At 45.3% G+C, this 11880-nt stretch overlaps 6 protein-coding genes and 1 non-coding gene across 7 annotated transcripts; 2 read left to right on the forward strand and 5 right to left on the reverse strand.

Annotated features, from left to right (window-relative positions):
• Window positions 1–322: 322 nt before the first annotated feature.
• On the forward strand, window positions 323–4690 carry RPO31 (DNA-directed RNA polymerase III core subunit RPO31; the record flags this gene model as incomplete). The annotated part of the gene is made up of 1 exon (XM_022606406.1): window positions 323–4690. The coding sequence occupies one exon, from the start codon at window positions 323–325 to the stop codon at window positions 4688–4690; it is 4368 nt and encodes a 1455-aa protein (XP_022463105.1).
• Window positions 4691–4920: 230 nt separating this feature from the next.
• KNAG0Btrna11K lies at window positions 4921–4993 on the reverse strand. Its single transcript has one exon. It is a non-coding gene; the product is annotated as a tRNA-Lys (tRNA).
• A 376-nt stretch (window positions 4994–5369) lies between these two features.
• On the reverse strand, window positions 5370–6836 carry APE4 (aspartyl aminopeptidase; the record flags this gene model as incomplete). The annotated part of the gene is made up of 1 exon (XM_022606407.1): window positions 5370–6836. One exon carries the CDS (start codon window positions 6834–6836, stop codon window positions 5370–5372), a length of 1467 nt encoding a protein of 488 aa, XP_022463106.1.
• A 231-nt stretch (window positions 6837–7067) lies between these two features.
• On the reverse strand, window positions 7068–7700 carry ERP5 (Erp5p; the record flags this gene model as incomplete). The annotated part of the gene is made up of 1 exon (XM_022606409.1): window positions 7068–7700. The coding sequence occupies one exon, from the start codon at window positions 7698–7700 to the stop codon at window positions 7068–7070; it is 633 nt and encodes a 210-aa protein (XP_022463107.1).
• A 515-nt stretch (window positions 7701–8215) lies between these two features.
• Window positions 8216–9292, reverse strand: CTM1 (cytochrome c lysine N-methyltransferase; the record flags this gene model as incomplete). The annotated part of the gene is made up of 1 exon (XM_022606410.1): window positions 8216–9292. One exon carries the CDS (start codon window positions 9290–9292, stop codon window positions 8216–8218), a length of 1077 nt encoding a protein of 358 aa, XP_022463108.1.
• A 387-nt stretch (window positions 9293–9679) lies between these two features.
• On the forward strand, window positions 9680–10927 carry CDC12 (septin CDC12; the record flags this gene model as incomplete). Its single annotated transcript, XM_022606411.1, has 1 exon — window positions 9680–10927. One exon carries the CDS (start codon window positions 9680–9682, stop codon window positions 10925–10927), a length of 1248 nt encoding a protein of 415 aa, XP_022463109.1.
• A 287-nt stretch (window positions 10928–11214) lies between these two features.
• Window positions 11215–11847, reverse strand: YPT35 (Ypt35p; the record flags this gene model as incomplete). The annotated part of the gene is made up of 1 exon (XM_022606412.1): window positions 11215–11847. One exon carries the CDS (start codon window positions 11845–11847, stop codon window positions 11215–11217), a length of 633 nt encoding a protein of 210 aa, XP_022463110.1.
• Between the last annotated feature and the right edge of the window lie 33 nt (window positions 11848–11880).

Below are 11880 nucleotides of genomic sequence, written 5' to 3' on the forward strand. Positions count from 1 at the left end.
TACCAGCTTTTTCTGGCGCTAGCATATTTAAATATCACTCTGAACGTATCGTGGTGTTTTTTCATCTGAAAAAAAAACTTTCAAAAGCATCGCATCTCAAAAAATATCAATACATCTGATCTCAAAAGAGCTGTTCTTTGACTTGAATTGCGTGTGCCATAAGGATCGACTATCAATTCGGGTGGATACCGTGCGGTCTTGTATCATAACCCATTGAATTTTTCCTATTACTACTTTTTTAGAGTGTGCTTGTCGTGAGGATCTCTTTTGAATTCGTCGTGCCACTCTGCGTATAGTCCTTTTTAGTATATATTAAATCAGGATGAAGGAAGTGGTAGTTGGTGAGACGCAAAAGAAGATCAGCGGTATTGAGTTCAGTGCTTTAAATGCTGCTGATATTGTTGCGCAGTCTGAAGTTGAGATCACAACTCGTGACTTGTTCGATCTGGAAAAGGGAAGAGAACAGAAGACCGGGGGTGCATTGGATCGCAGGATGGGTGTTTCCTCGTCATCCCAAGAATGTATGACCTGTCATGGGAATTTGGCTTCCTGTCATGGTCATTTCGGCCATATCAAATTGGCATTGCCCGTGTTCCATGTCGGGTACTTCAAGTCCACCATCCAGATTCTTCAATGTATCTGTAAAGACTGTTCCGCTGTTCTACTGTCGGATAAAGATAGAAGAGACTTTTTGAAGGAGTTGCGTCGACCCGGTATTGATAATTTGAGGAAGATGAGCATCTTGAAAAAAGTTATAGACCAGTGTAAAAAACAGAGAAGATGTTTGAAGTGTGGTGGCCTTAACGGTGTGGTTAAAAAGGCAGCAGCTGGTGCGGGGACTGCGTCACTGAAAATCATCCACGACACTTTCCGTTGGGTTGGGAAAAAAATGGTACCAGAGAAAGATAGATGGATTGGTGAATGGAATGAGATCTTGACCCACCATCCAGAATTAGAAAGGTTTGTCAAACGGTGTTCTGACGATTTGAACCCGCTGAAGACACTAACTCTATTTAAACAGCTGAAGTCTGAAGACTGTGAACTGCTGGGTATCAATTCTACCGTTAGATCAGGTCGCCCAGAAACGTATATCTGGAGGTACCTTCCAGCACCACCGGTGTGTATAAGACCATCTGTTACGATGCAAGACTCACCAGCTTCCAATGAAGATGACTTGACGGTAAAACTAACCGAAATTGTTTGGACGTCTTCCCTTATCAAAGCAGGTTTGGCAAAGGGTATATCCATTAACAACATGATGGAACATTGGGATTACTTGCAACTTACCGTGGCAATGTACATAAATTCCGATTCCGTCAACCCAGCTATGTTACCAGGGGCATCGAGCGGTGGTGGTAAAGTAAAGCCCATAAGAGGGTTTTGTCAACGTTTGAAAGGTAAACAAGGTAGATTTAGAGGTAATTTGTCAGGGAAGCGGGTTGACTTTTCGGGTAGAACCGTTATCTCTCCAGATCCGAACTTATCAATTGATGAGGTTGCAGTACCGCAACTCGTTGCCAAAGTATTAACCTTCCCGGAAAAGGTAACAAGATACAACAAACGAAAACTGCAACAACTTATCATCAATGGTCCCACAGTTCATCCAGGTGCAAACTATCTTTTGAAGAAAAATGAGGAGGCCAGACGTAACCTACGTTATGGTGATAAATTAAAGCTAGCCAAAAATCTGCAGTACGGTGACGTTGTAGAAAGACACCTGGAGGACGGTGACGTCGTATTGTTCAACCGTCAACCATCGTTGCATAGATTATCCATTCTTTCCCATTATGCTAAAATTCGCCCTTGGAGAACATTCCGTTTGAACGAATGTGTCTGTACACCATATAATGCAGATTTCGATGGTGACGAAATGAATTTGCACGTTCCTCAAACAGAAGAAGCAAGAGCAGAGGCCATCAACCTGATGGGTGTTAAGAACAATTTGTTGACTCCAAAATCTGGTGAACCTATTATTGCGGCCACCCAAGATTTCATCACTGGGTCATATCTGATTTCCCATAAGGACTCCTTTTTCGATTTGGGTTCGTTGACCCAGTTGTTATCGATGATGTCTGACGCCAAACTTCAGTTTGACATACCTCCGCCAGCCATTATGAAACCTTACTATCTATGGACTGGTAAACAAGTTTTTTCTTTGCTGATTAGACCTAATAAGAAATCGCCCGTCGTTATCAACTTGGATGCTAAAAATAAGGTTTATATTCCGCCAAAGGATAAGTCCTTTCCAAACGAAATGTCTATAAACGACGGTTTTGTTATTATTAGAGGGTCAGAAATACTGAGCGGTGTCATGGACAAGTCCGTGCTCGGTGATGGTAAAAAGCATTCTGTTTTCTATACAATTCTAAGAGATTATGGGCCACAGGAGGCAGCTAATACGATGAACCGAATGGCTAAGTTATGTGCTCGTTATTTAGGGAATAGAGGTTTTTCCATCGGTATCAGCGATGTTACTCCTAGTAGTGACTTAAGGGATAAAAAGGAAGAGATGGTCAGGTTTGCATATGCCAAATGTGACGAGCTGATTGATATGTTTAAAAATGGCAAACTTGAAACCCAACCAGGTTGTAATGAGGAACAAACGCTGGAAGCCAAAATTGGTGGTTTGCTTTCCAAGGTCAGAGAAGAAGTCGGTGACGTCTGTATTAACGAATTGGATAACCTGAATGCACCTTTGATTATGGCTACTTGTGGGTCGAAAGGTTCTACATTGAATGTTTCCCAAATGGTGGCAGTTGTCGGTCAACAAATTATTTCCGGTAACCGTGTTCCAGATGGTTTCCAAGATCGTTCGCTACCTCATTTCCAGAAAAACTCCAAAACTCCACAATCTAAGGGTTTCGTGAGAAATTCTTTCTTTTCAGGTTTAACACCACCCGAGTTCTTGTTTCATGCTATCTCGGGGCGTGAAGGTTTGGTGGATACCGCTGTTAAGACTGCCGAAACAGGTTATATGTCTCGTAGATTGATGAAGTCATTAGAGGATTTGTCTTGTCAGTACGATGATACCGTCAGAACTTCAGCTAATGGTATTGTGCAATTTACTTATGGTGGTGATGGTTTAGACCCCCTTGATATGGAAGGAAATGCCAAACCGGTCAATTTCATAAGATCCTGGGATCATGCATGCAACATCACATTCAACAAAAATGAAACTGGGCTCCTCCCATATGAAATCGTACGTGAGACGGATAATGTCCTAAAACCGCTGGAAGAAAAGCTGATCAGATATGATAATCTGGGAGCGGTTGTACCAAAAGAGCTTATTGATGATGAAAGATACGCTGATCGTCATGATGCTGAAAGGGCGTTTTACAAATCTTTGAGGATGTACATGCAGGAAAAGGCTGCAAGGTTGGCTCAAATCAGAAATACAAGAGGGTTGTTAGAAATGACCCAAAATGGTGGTGACACCTCAATGGAAGTTGTTTCTTCGGAACTGCAGGCTTCTGTTGACCAAGTGTATAAAATCACGAAGAAGAACGTGAACGCTTTCTTAACCATTGCTTTGCATAAGTATCATAGGGCAAAGGTGGAACCTGGTACTGCAGTGGGTGCTATTGGTGCACAGTCCATTGGTGAACCCGGGACTCAAATGACGTTGAAAACTTTCCATTTTGCCGGTGTTGCCTCGATGAATGTTACCCTCGGTGTGCCTCGTATCAAGGAAATTATTAACGCTTCAAAAGTTATATCCACGCCTATCATCAATGCTGTCCTAGTGAATGAAGGAGATGAGAGAGCTGCTAGAGTTGTCAAGGGTAGAATTGAGAAGACTTTATTGTCCGACCTCGCATTTTACATACAGGATGTTTACAGGGGCAACATGTCTTATCTAGAGATAAGGGTAGATTTGGCAACTATTGAGAAACTACAGCTGGAATTGACCATGGAAGATATTGCGGTTGCTCTTTCAAGGGCTCCAAAACTGAAAATTCAGACAACTGACATTCACATCCTAGGTAAGGATAAAATCCATGTCAACGTTTACCCTGAAGGGATGAAGGCAAAATCGATATCTACATCCGCTAAAGAGCCAAGTGAAAATGAGGTTTTCTATAAGATGCAAACCTTACGTCGTTCTTTGCCCGATGTCGTGGTTAAAGGGTTGCCTGATATTTCGAGAGCAGTTATTAATATTCGTGACGATGGCAAAAGAGAACTGCTTGTTGAAGGATATGGGCTGCGTGAGGTCATGTGTACTGACGGTGTTATTGGTTCGAAAACGATAACGAACCATGTGTTGGAGGTCAACTCAGTACTTGGTATTGAGGCAGCAAGAGCTAGTATCGTCGGTGAAATCGACTACACCATGAGTAATCACGGTATGAGCGTGGATCCTCGTCATATTCAATTGTTAGGTGATGTCATGACGTATAAGGGTGAGGTATTGGGTATTACACGGTTTGGTTTGAGCAAAATGAGAGATTCTGTTTTACAATTGGCCTCTTTCGAGAAGACTACGGATCATTTGTTTGATGCCGCTTTCTATATGAAGAAGGACGCTGTAGAAGGTGTTTCGGAATGTATTATTCTGGGCCAAACAATGTCGGTGGGTACTGGTTCTTTCAAGGTTGTGAAATACAACGATGTTTCGGAGCGCGACTTGAAAGTGAGACCAACTCTCTTTGAGAGTCTAGCATCCGAAACCGCTATCAAGGCGAACTAGTTTCATTAAAAAAACTATAAACAGCATATAAATTTTTCATCTTTGTAAGATAAACTGACATTACAACATTTCTTGCCCGAGGGTGACTATATTCAAGAATAGCTTCGATCTCCGGATTGTTATCGAAGAAATTTATTTGAATAATGTGGTACTTATAGTGGTCGGCACGTAGATTAGAGTTTCAAAGACGCAAATCGCACTATACGACAAAAAAAGTTTTTAAAAAAAGAAGCCCTGTAGGGGGCTCGAACCCCTAACCTTGTGATTAAGAGTCACACGCGCTACCGATTGCGCCAACAAGGCTTAACTTGTTGATATTGAAAAGTTTATAGTATATTTATATAGGAAATACGCTGTCACGAGATATTTTGCTTTTATCAAACTTGAACGTAACGATATGCTGAAACAAAATTTAGCATACCTAAATTGGCATTTATAGATAGTAATTTATCTACCCATTAGGAAAAAAAATATTGCTTCTTTGTAGAGGCCACATAACAACAAAAAATGTATTGGGACGATTTTTAACTAGGAGTCATAAAACAACTTGTTCCAAAGGTTACCTGTCTGACTGGCTAACGACAAAACTACTGGGAAAGGTGATGTTGAAGTGAATTAGATCATACTTACATTGTAAATAAATAGATAAATCGCGGACGTGTTTTAGTACTTGAGTAAACTATACCTCTATTTTGCTTTCTAATAAAGAATAATCCTCGAAAAATGCTTGAAACAATTTAATCTGATAAGCAAGGTCCGCAGCACCTCCAGTCTCTCTGATTGAATGCATGCTTAATATTGGGTTGCCCAAGTCTAATGTTCTGATACCTGTTTTGGAGGCCAAAATTGGGCCGATGGTGGAGCCACAGGGCGAGTTATTTGCCACAACAAACAGTTGCAATGGAACTTGGACTTTGTCAGCCAATTTTTTCAAAAGAACGATACCTGGAGAGTTCGTCATATAACGCTGGTTAGCGTTAATTTTTATCACAGGACCGCTTCCAATCATTGGTTTGTGTTGGGACTCATATTTCCCAGCATAATTTGGATGGACTGCATGTGCAACGTCAGAGGACAAAAAGAACGATTTTGCGGATGTCTCCAGATTCATCGATTTGGTTAATGGTTCGTCTTTGTCCTTTTCATTACCTCTCAACAGGGCCAATCTTTCCAAAATATTTGGCAAGAAATTAGAGTCTGCACCTTGTGCGGAGGACGATCCGATTTCCTCATGGTCAAAACAAGCAAAAAGTCTAATACCAGTCTCACTCTCAATTCCTGTATCTGCAGCAAGAGTCATGGCATGCATCGAGGTGAAACAGGAAGTTAAGTTATCCAACCTCCCGGAAAAAACGAATTCCTCTGATAACCCGCCTAGACAAGCCTCGTTATGGTCGTACAGGATGAGTTCGAAATCTTCGATCTCCTTTGTGGACTTGATATCTAGTTCCTTTGCAATCAAGTTCAAAAGTTCCTCATGATGTCTTTCAATTGTTTCTTTGATGGAACTGAAATAGTCTTTGCGCACCGAATCAGCTGTCTCCGTCGCGTTGGTTTCCTTAACCAGGCCAGCGACAGGTAACAATTGACTTTCCTTGTTGAACTCGAATTTCTGGTTTACGTCTATATCCAAGTGTATCGCCAAAGTGGGGATCTTCAATAAAGGTTTATTGATATCGACCAACTTTGCGACTGTCTTACCGGTTTCCGGGTCACTGACCATCACCCTCCCTGCAACGGCCAAATCCTTATCAAACCACGAGTGCCAAATACCACCCCCATAACACTCCACGCCGACTTGCAGATATCCCTCAGCGGTTCTCTTCGAGATTGGCTTGATCCGCAACGTTGGAGAATCCGTATGCCCCCCCACTATAGCAATTGGGTTCCCAGGAGCCCACATGCCACCGACCACAAACCCAATAATGGACGAATTGTTCCTAGTAACAAAGTACTTCCCACATTTCAACACTTTGCCGTTCCAAGAGTCACGTTCGCTTAATTCCTGGAACCCGTTATCCAAAAGATGACACTTGATGTTGTGCGTTGCATGGTAGGGGGTGTGACTCGCATTAAGAAACTTGACAAATTCTTGAGGGTAATTCGTTGCAGTGGATGACATCTTGCGTAGATGTAATCTCAGCATGCAATCCGTGCTTTTTCTTGTACGGGATTTCATACAACTGCAACTTTGTTATCAAACAGTGCAACTTTTCGAATTTGGCTGCGATTTTAAATTATTCGTTAAAGATTCCTCAATCGATTGACGTCGCTGTGTTGTGATATTTGACACGAGCGAATACATTCGTTTCTTGTTATACAACTGTGAATATAAAAATTGAGGTTATTCCCTATTGCGCGGGACAAATGGACTATACTACCTTCTGCTTGACGAAAAATTCTTCAAGTAGCGGAGTTGGAACGCGCATGCTCCTGCTAGTGCTATGCATTGGACCACGGACCAGAACATTATCTTGCTGTTGGCCGATTCACTCTGGTTTCTGAAAATGGCCTCTTTCTTCCTGATAACTTCCTGCTCGGTGCGGATATTGTACAGTCTCTGTGTCAGCTGGTCAATCCTGCCCTTCAACGAGGTGACACCCTCCTTTCTCTTCGAGTCCAGGTACCGTATATGGCTGATTTCAAAATCGATGTAGATTCTCAACTTGGCCTTTGTATCCTTGTAGTGAGGGCGAATGCAGACTCTGTGCTCGCCCGTCTCCAAAGTGGTGAACGTGAAATCACCAGTGAACGAGTTCTTCTGATTGAAGACGCGGTGGTCGTTGTCGAACGTCTCATCGATAGTGATGCTGAGACTGACGTCCGGGTTCTCCTCGTAGATCCCGTACTGCCCCTCTACAGTCACATCCAGATCCCCGATCAGCAGGTTCCCAGATGCCAGATTCTCGTAGAAGCACTTGACTTCATTCGGTTTCAAGTAGAAGTGCGTGCACTGAACGTACTGAAACACCCCGAAAAGGGCAACCATACAATTCAAAATCGACACCATCGCACTGTGTAATACCGGTGTACCAATCCCCTCGGTCGTGTTCCCCTCTTTGCTTTTTAACATGTAGTTACGCGTTCTCAGTCGCTGCTCCTCTGCTTCTATTTACAAATATATATTTTGGTGACCACGACGATGACCACTACAACTCAATGGCTCAATGTCCTCGGGACTCTCTTGCCGCTTTGTGTAAGGTTTATGCCAGATGGATGAGTGGCGGCAGCAACGGCGGACCGTCCTCGTAGCGTTCTTTTGAGATTATATCTCCCGCATCCCTGGACAGCACCTCTTTCATGACTTGTAATTCGGTGCGCACCAGGTCTTTGAAAGTGTAGGAGTCGCTGTGTTCTTGCTCAATTGCTTGTAACTGTTTCACTCTGTAGCGCAGAAACTCCTTGATGAGGTTGATCAGTTTGCCAATTGAATCTGCCTCTTCGATGACCCTGTGAGTCTAGGTCGTTAAGATCGAACGCACGATGGTCCCGATGCTGAGCTGACCCTCCGAGGGTGTGTCTTCTCTAGTAGTGAACAAAGTCGGAGGTCGTATCGTCAATGGTGGACAGTCCCACCTCTTCGTAAACAAGCTTGCTCCCCAGCGTGAACCAGAGGTTTAGGGCCACCAGATTTGCAGGGGACAGACACCACCCCTCCGTGTTCCGCACCGCTTGGAAGCTCAAATTTATGTGGAACCACTTACAGAACCTGTACATGTCCCTGTGGTTGAGTAGCAGCCAGTCTCTATCGATGGTGAAGTTGAAGTGTGTTGCCGCCTGCGGCACAAACCCGTAAGTCAGCACGAAGTCGAGCACTTCTACGGTGTCGTTGTACGAGATAAGCACCTCCGTTGGTTCAGCTACCATCGGGTCCAACTTCAACACGACATCTGCAGCGTCTGCGTCGAACCGGGCGTTCGGCTCCGCACTGTGGTTCGCGTAGTCCAGCAGGGGCACTAACGTCGTGTTTAGAGTGTAGTCACCGTGCTCGTCCTGCTCCGGTATTTCAAGACACCTGGACATAACCGCCGCGGCGATCTGTCTGACTGAAGGTTCTAATGGCCCCGCTGGACGTGAGAACAACCGGCAAAGTTGGCACACTAGCGAGTCGTACACTTGAAAGCGGGAGTGGAACCTATACCGTTTCGCGAAACACAGCGGGTGTACCACCGGGTTGTCCACGGTTGTCGCCAAAAGCACCTCGTTAAGGTACCGAGACAACCGTAGTGGGATCTCTAACCCGTCCCGCTCGCCCACGCACAGAGTGACGAAATGGAAGGTGAGAATCACCGTCTCAGTAAGTAATCCTTGCAAATGCTCCGCTGCACTGAAACTTGACCAGCAGTCCTTTGAGAACCGCTGGAACAGGGCAAGGGACACCCCACCCCCGTGGACATACTCTGCCTCGGTCCCAATCATCGCGTCGACACTATGAATATCAAAAGTACTGCCCCGGGGGATCCTCAGAATCACCTTATCTGGCCCTCGCGAGCAACCATCACCCTCCGCGAACAACCCGAGCCCAGCAGCGCCGGAAGACCTGCGCACCGTCACCCGATCCGCCAGTGACGCGGACGTCTCCCGCCACCAATTGACCACCATCGCCCAAGTCAAAAGCGCAAAAAAAGATCCCAGTCAATTGTCGACCCTACTAGACGATCTCAACGGTCGCAGCATCAACGAGTCCCTGCAACATCAACAACAGCATCAACAGCGTCGTCGTCGTCGTCGTCGTCACGAAGTCATCGCCGTCAAAAATGACTTCGAATTTGATGTTTTCTCGAGAAGTTGCTGATCTCGAGAAGTTGTTGATGTTGACGTTGATGTTCGTGTCTGAAGGCTGATTTCGGGCCGATTGGGAGACTACTGCGTTGCCTGACACATTCTAGGTGTTATCTTTGTGAGTGGGTGTTTGATTGTGTGCTTGTGAGACAAGAAACAGGAGAGATAGAGCAACGGTACAGAGTTTTAGAGAAGTATTGATCGAGAATGACTGCAATTGCTAAGCCTGTCGGGATTGCAAACCTGCCCAACCAGCGGTACAAGATTGTGAGCGAGCAAGGCGGTGTGCTCAACTTGATGGTGTGTGGGGAGAGCGGGCTCGGGAAGACGACGTTTATCAATACGCTGTTCCAGACGACGCTGAAGCACGCGGACCCACAGCGGCGCCGCGAGTTGCCCATCCGGAGAACCGTCGAGATCGACGTTACGAGGGCCGTCCTGGAGGAGAAGAGCTTCAACCTCAGGGTCAACGTCATCGACACGCCCGGGTTTGGGGACAACATAAATAACAGGAAAGCCTGGCAGCCGCTCGTCGACTTCATCGACGACCAGCACGACTCGTTCATGCGTCAGGACCAGCAGCCCTACCGTGGGGTCAAGTTTGACCTCAGAGTTCACGCCGTGCTCTACTTCATTAAGCCCACGGGCCACGGGTTGAAACCGCTCGATATAGAGACGATGAAACGGCTCGCTACACGGGCCAACCTGATCCCCGTAATTGCAAAATCGGACACATTGACCGCACAGGAACTGGCCACGTTCAAATCAAGGATCAGACAGGTCATCGAGGCGCAGGAGATCAGAATCTTCACCCCGCCACTGGACTCCTCTTCGCTAGGTGGTGGTGACGACGAGCCTGCAGGGCATGGGGACAGCACCCCCGTGGCCACACAGGATACTGCCGCAATTGAACATGCAAGACAATTGATCGAGTCCATGCCATTTGCGATTGTCGGGTCCGAAAAGAAATTCGACGATGGGAAGGGCACGATGGTCGCCGCAAGGAAGTACCCATGGGGGTTGGTAGAGGTCGAAAACGATGAACACTGCGACTTCCGGAAGTTGAGAAGCCTGCTGCTGAGAACGTACTTGCTGGACTTGATTCTAACCACGGAGGAAATCCACTACGAGGCCTACAGGAGACTCAGATTGGAAGGCGTCACAGAAGAGAAGGATAAAGAAAACGGTAACGGCTCTTTGTCCACAAGTACCTCTGGTGCCCCAGTAAAGGCACCGGCAAGGAAATTGTTCTACAACCCCAAATACAAAGAGGAGGAGAACGCTCTGAAGAAGTACTTCACCGATCAAGTGAAGGCAGAGGAACAAAGATTTAGACAATGGGAACAAAACATCGTCAACGAGAGAATCAGACTGAACGGTGATCTCGAGGAAACTCAAAATAACGTTAAGAAATTAGAGGAACAGGTAAGAAACTTGCAGTTGAAGAAACGGTGATAGAGACAGCAGGATTACCCGCGTGCTTTCCTGCAAGCAACCTCCTGTCTCCGCTCATTTTTACGAACAACCAAACCTCAACGCACATTCTTTATTCCCGTCCATAAATGAACTTACCTTCTTTTGTCCTTCCTCTTCTTCTTATTATTACTGGGACTGAAAATCAATAATAGAGTGGTTATATATGTATATACCAATCAAGAACAGTAGCCCTTTCTCCATTACAAAATATAGGAACCGGTCCCCCACTCCTCAATTCTTAAATATATCCAGCGTCGTCTACAGAATCAACCATCTTTACGCTCTATAAAGGACAATATAACCTTCTTACAATTCTCAACAATGCAACGATTCAGTATAACGTAGTTCATAAAATACTCTAACCCTCTTCGCCTTTCCATCAGCCATTTTTTACTCATATTAACGTCTTGGTATTGCCAGTAACTGTACCATGGCACTGGCGGAGGCAGGGGCGGTACTTTTATCGCCATTAACTTGCTCGTTCGTTCCCTGTCCTGAACCCTAACTGCCTCCTCTTTAATCTCATGCAACTCCTCTAACAGCTCCTCACGGAAGGTAACAAACTGCGAGTACCGCTTGTATATATGTATCTGCGGGGTCGCCGCAGCTGCCCGTTTATCACGGGAGACAGGCTGGAGAACTATGGTTATCTTCCAAACAGCAAACTTACCACCGTTGTGGCCCCCCATTAAAGTACAATCGCTCACTTGAGCCTTCAAAAAGTTATAGTTCGAGTTTATCGCACTGTTGCTTCGCCTCCTGTTACTGATCCCATATGTAGACATGGACGCCACACTTATATTACATGCATCGCGCTCATCAGTCGTAGTTTCAGATTCGTCGTCTTCATCAATCAATGCAATCGGCTCCGGGGGGAGAAACGTCAGGTTGCAACTCATTGGGAAAAAGTAAAAACCTCCCTTTTCAATCTA

Source organism: Huiozyma naganishii, chromosome 2 (assembly GCF_000348985.1).
Source record: "Huiozyma naganishii CBS 8797 chromosome 2, complete genome".
Classification (NCBI taxonomy): Eukaryota; Fungi; Ascomycota; class Saccharomycetes; order Saccharomycetales; family Saccharomycetaceae; genus Huiozyma; species Huiozyma naganishii.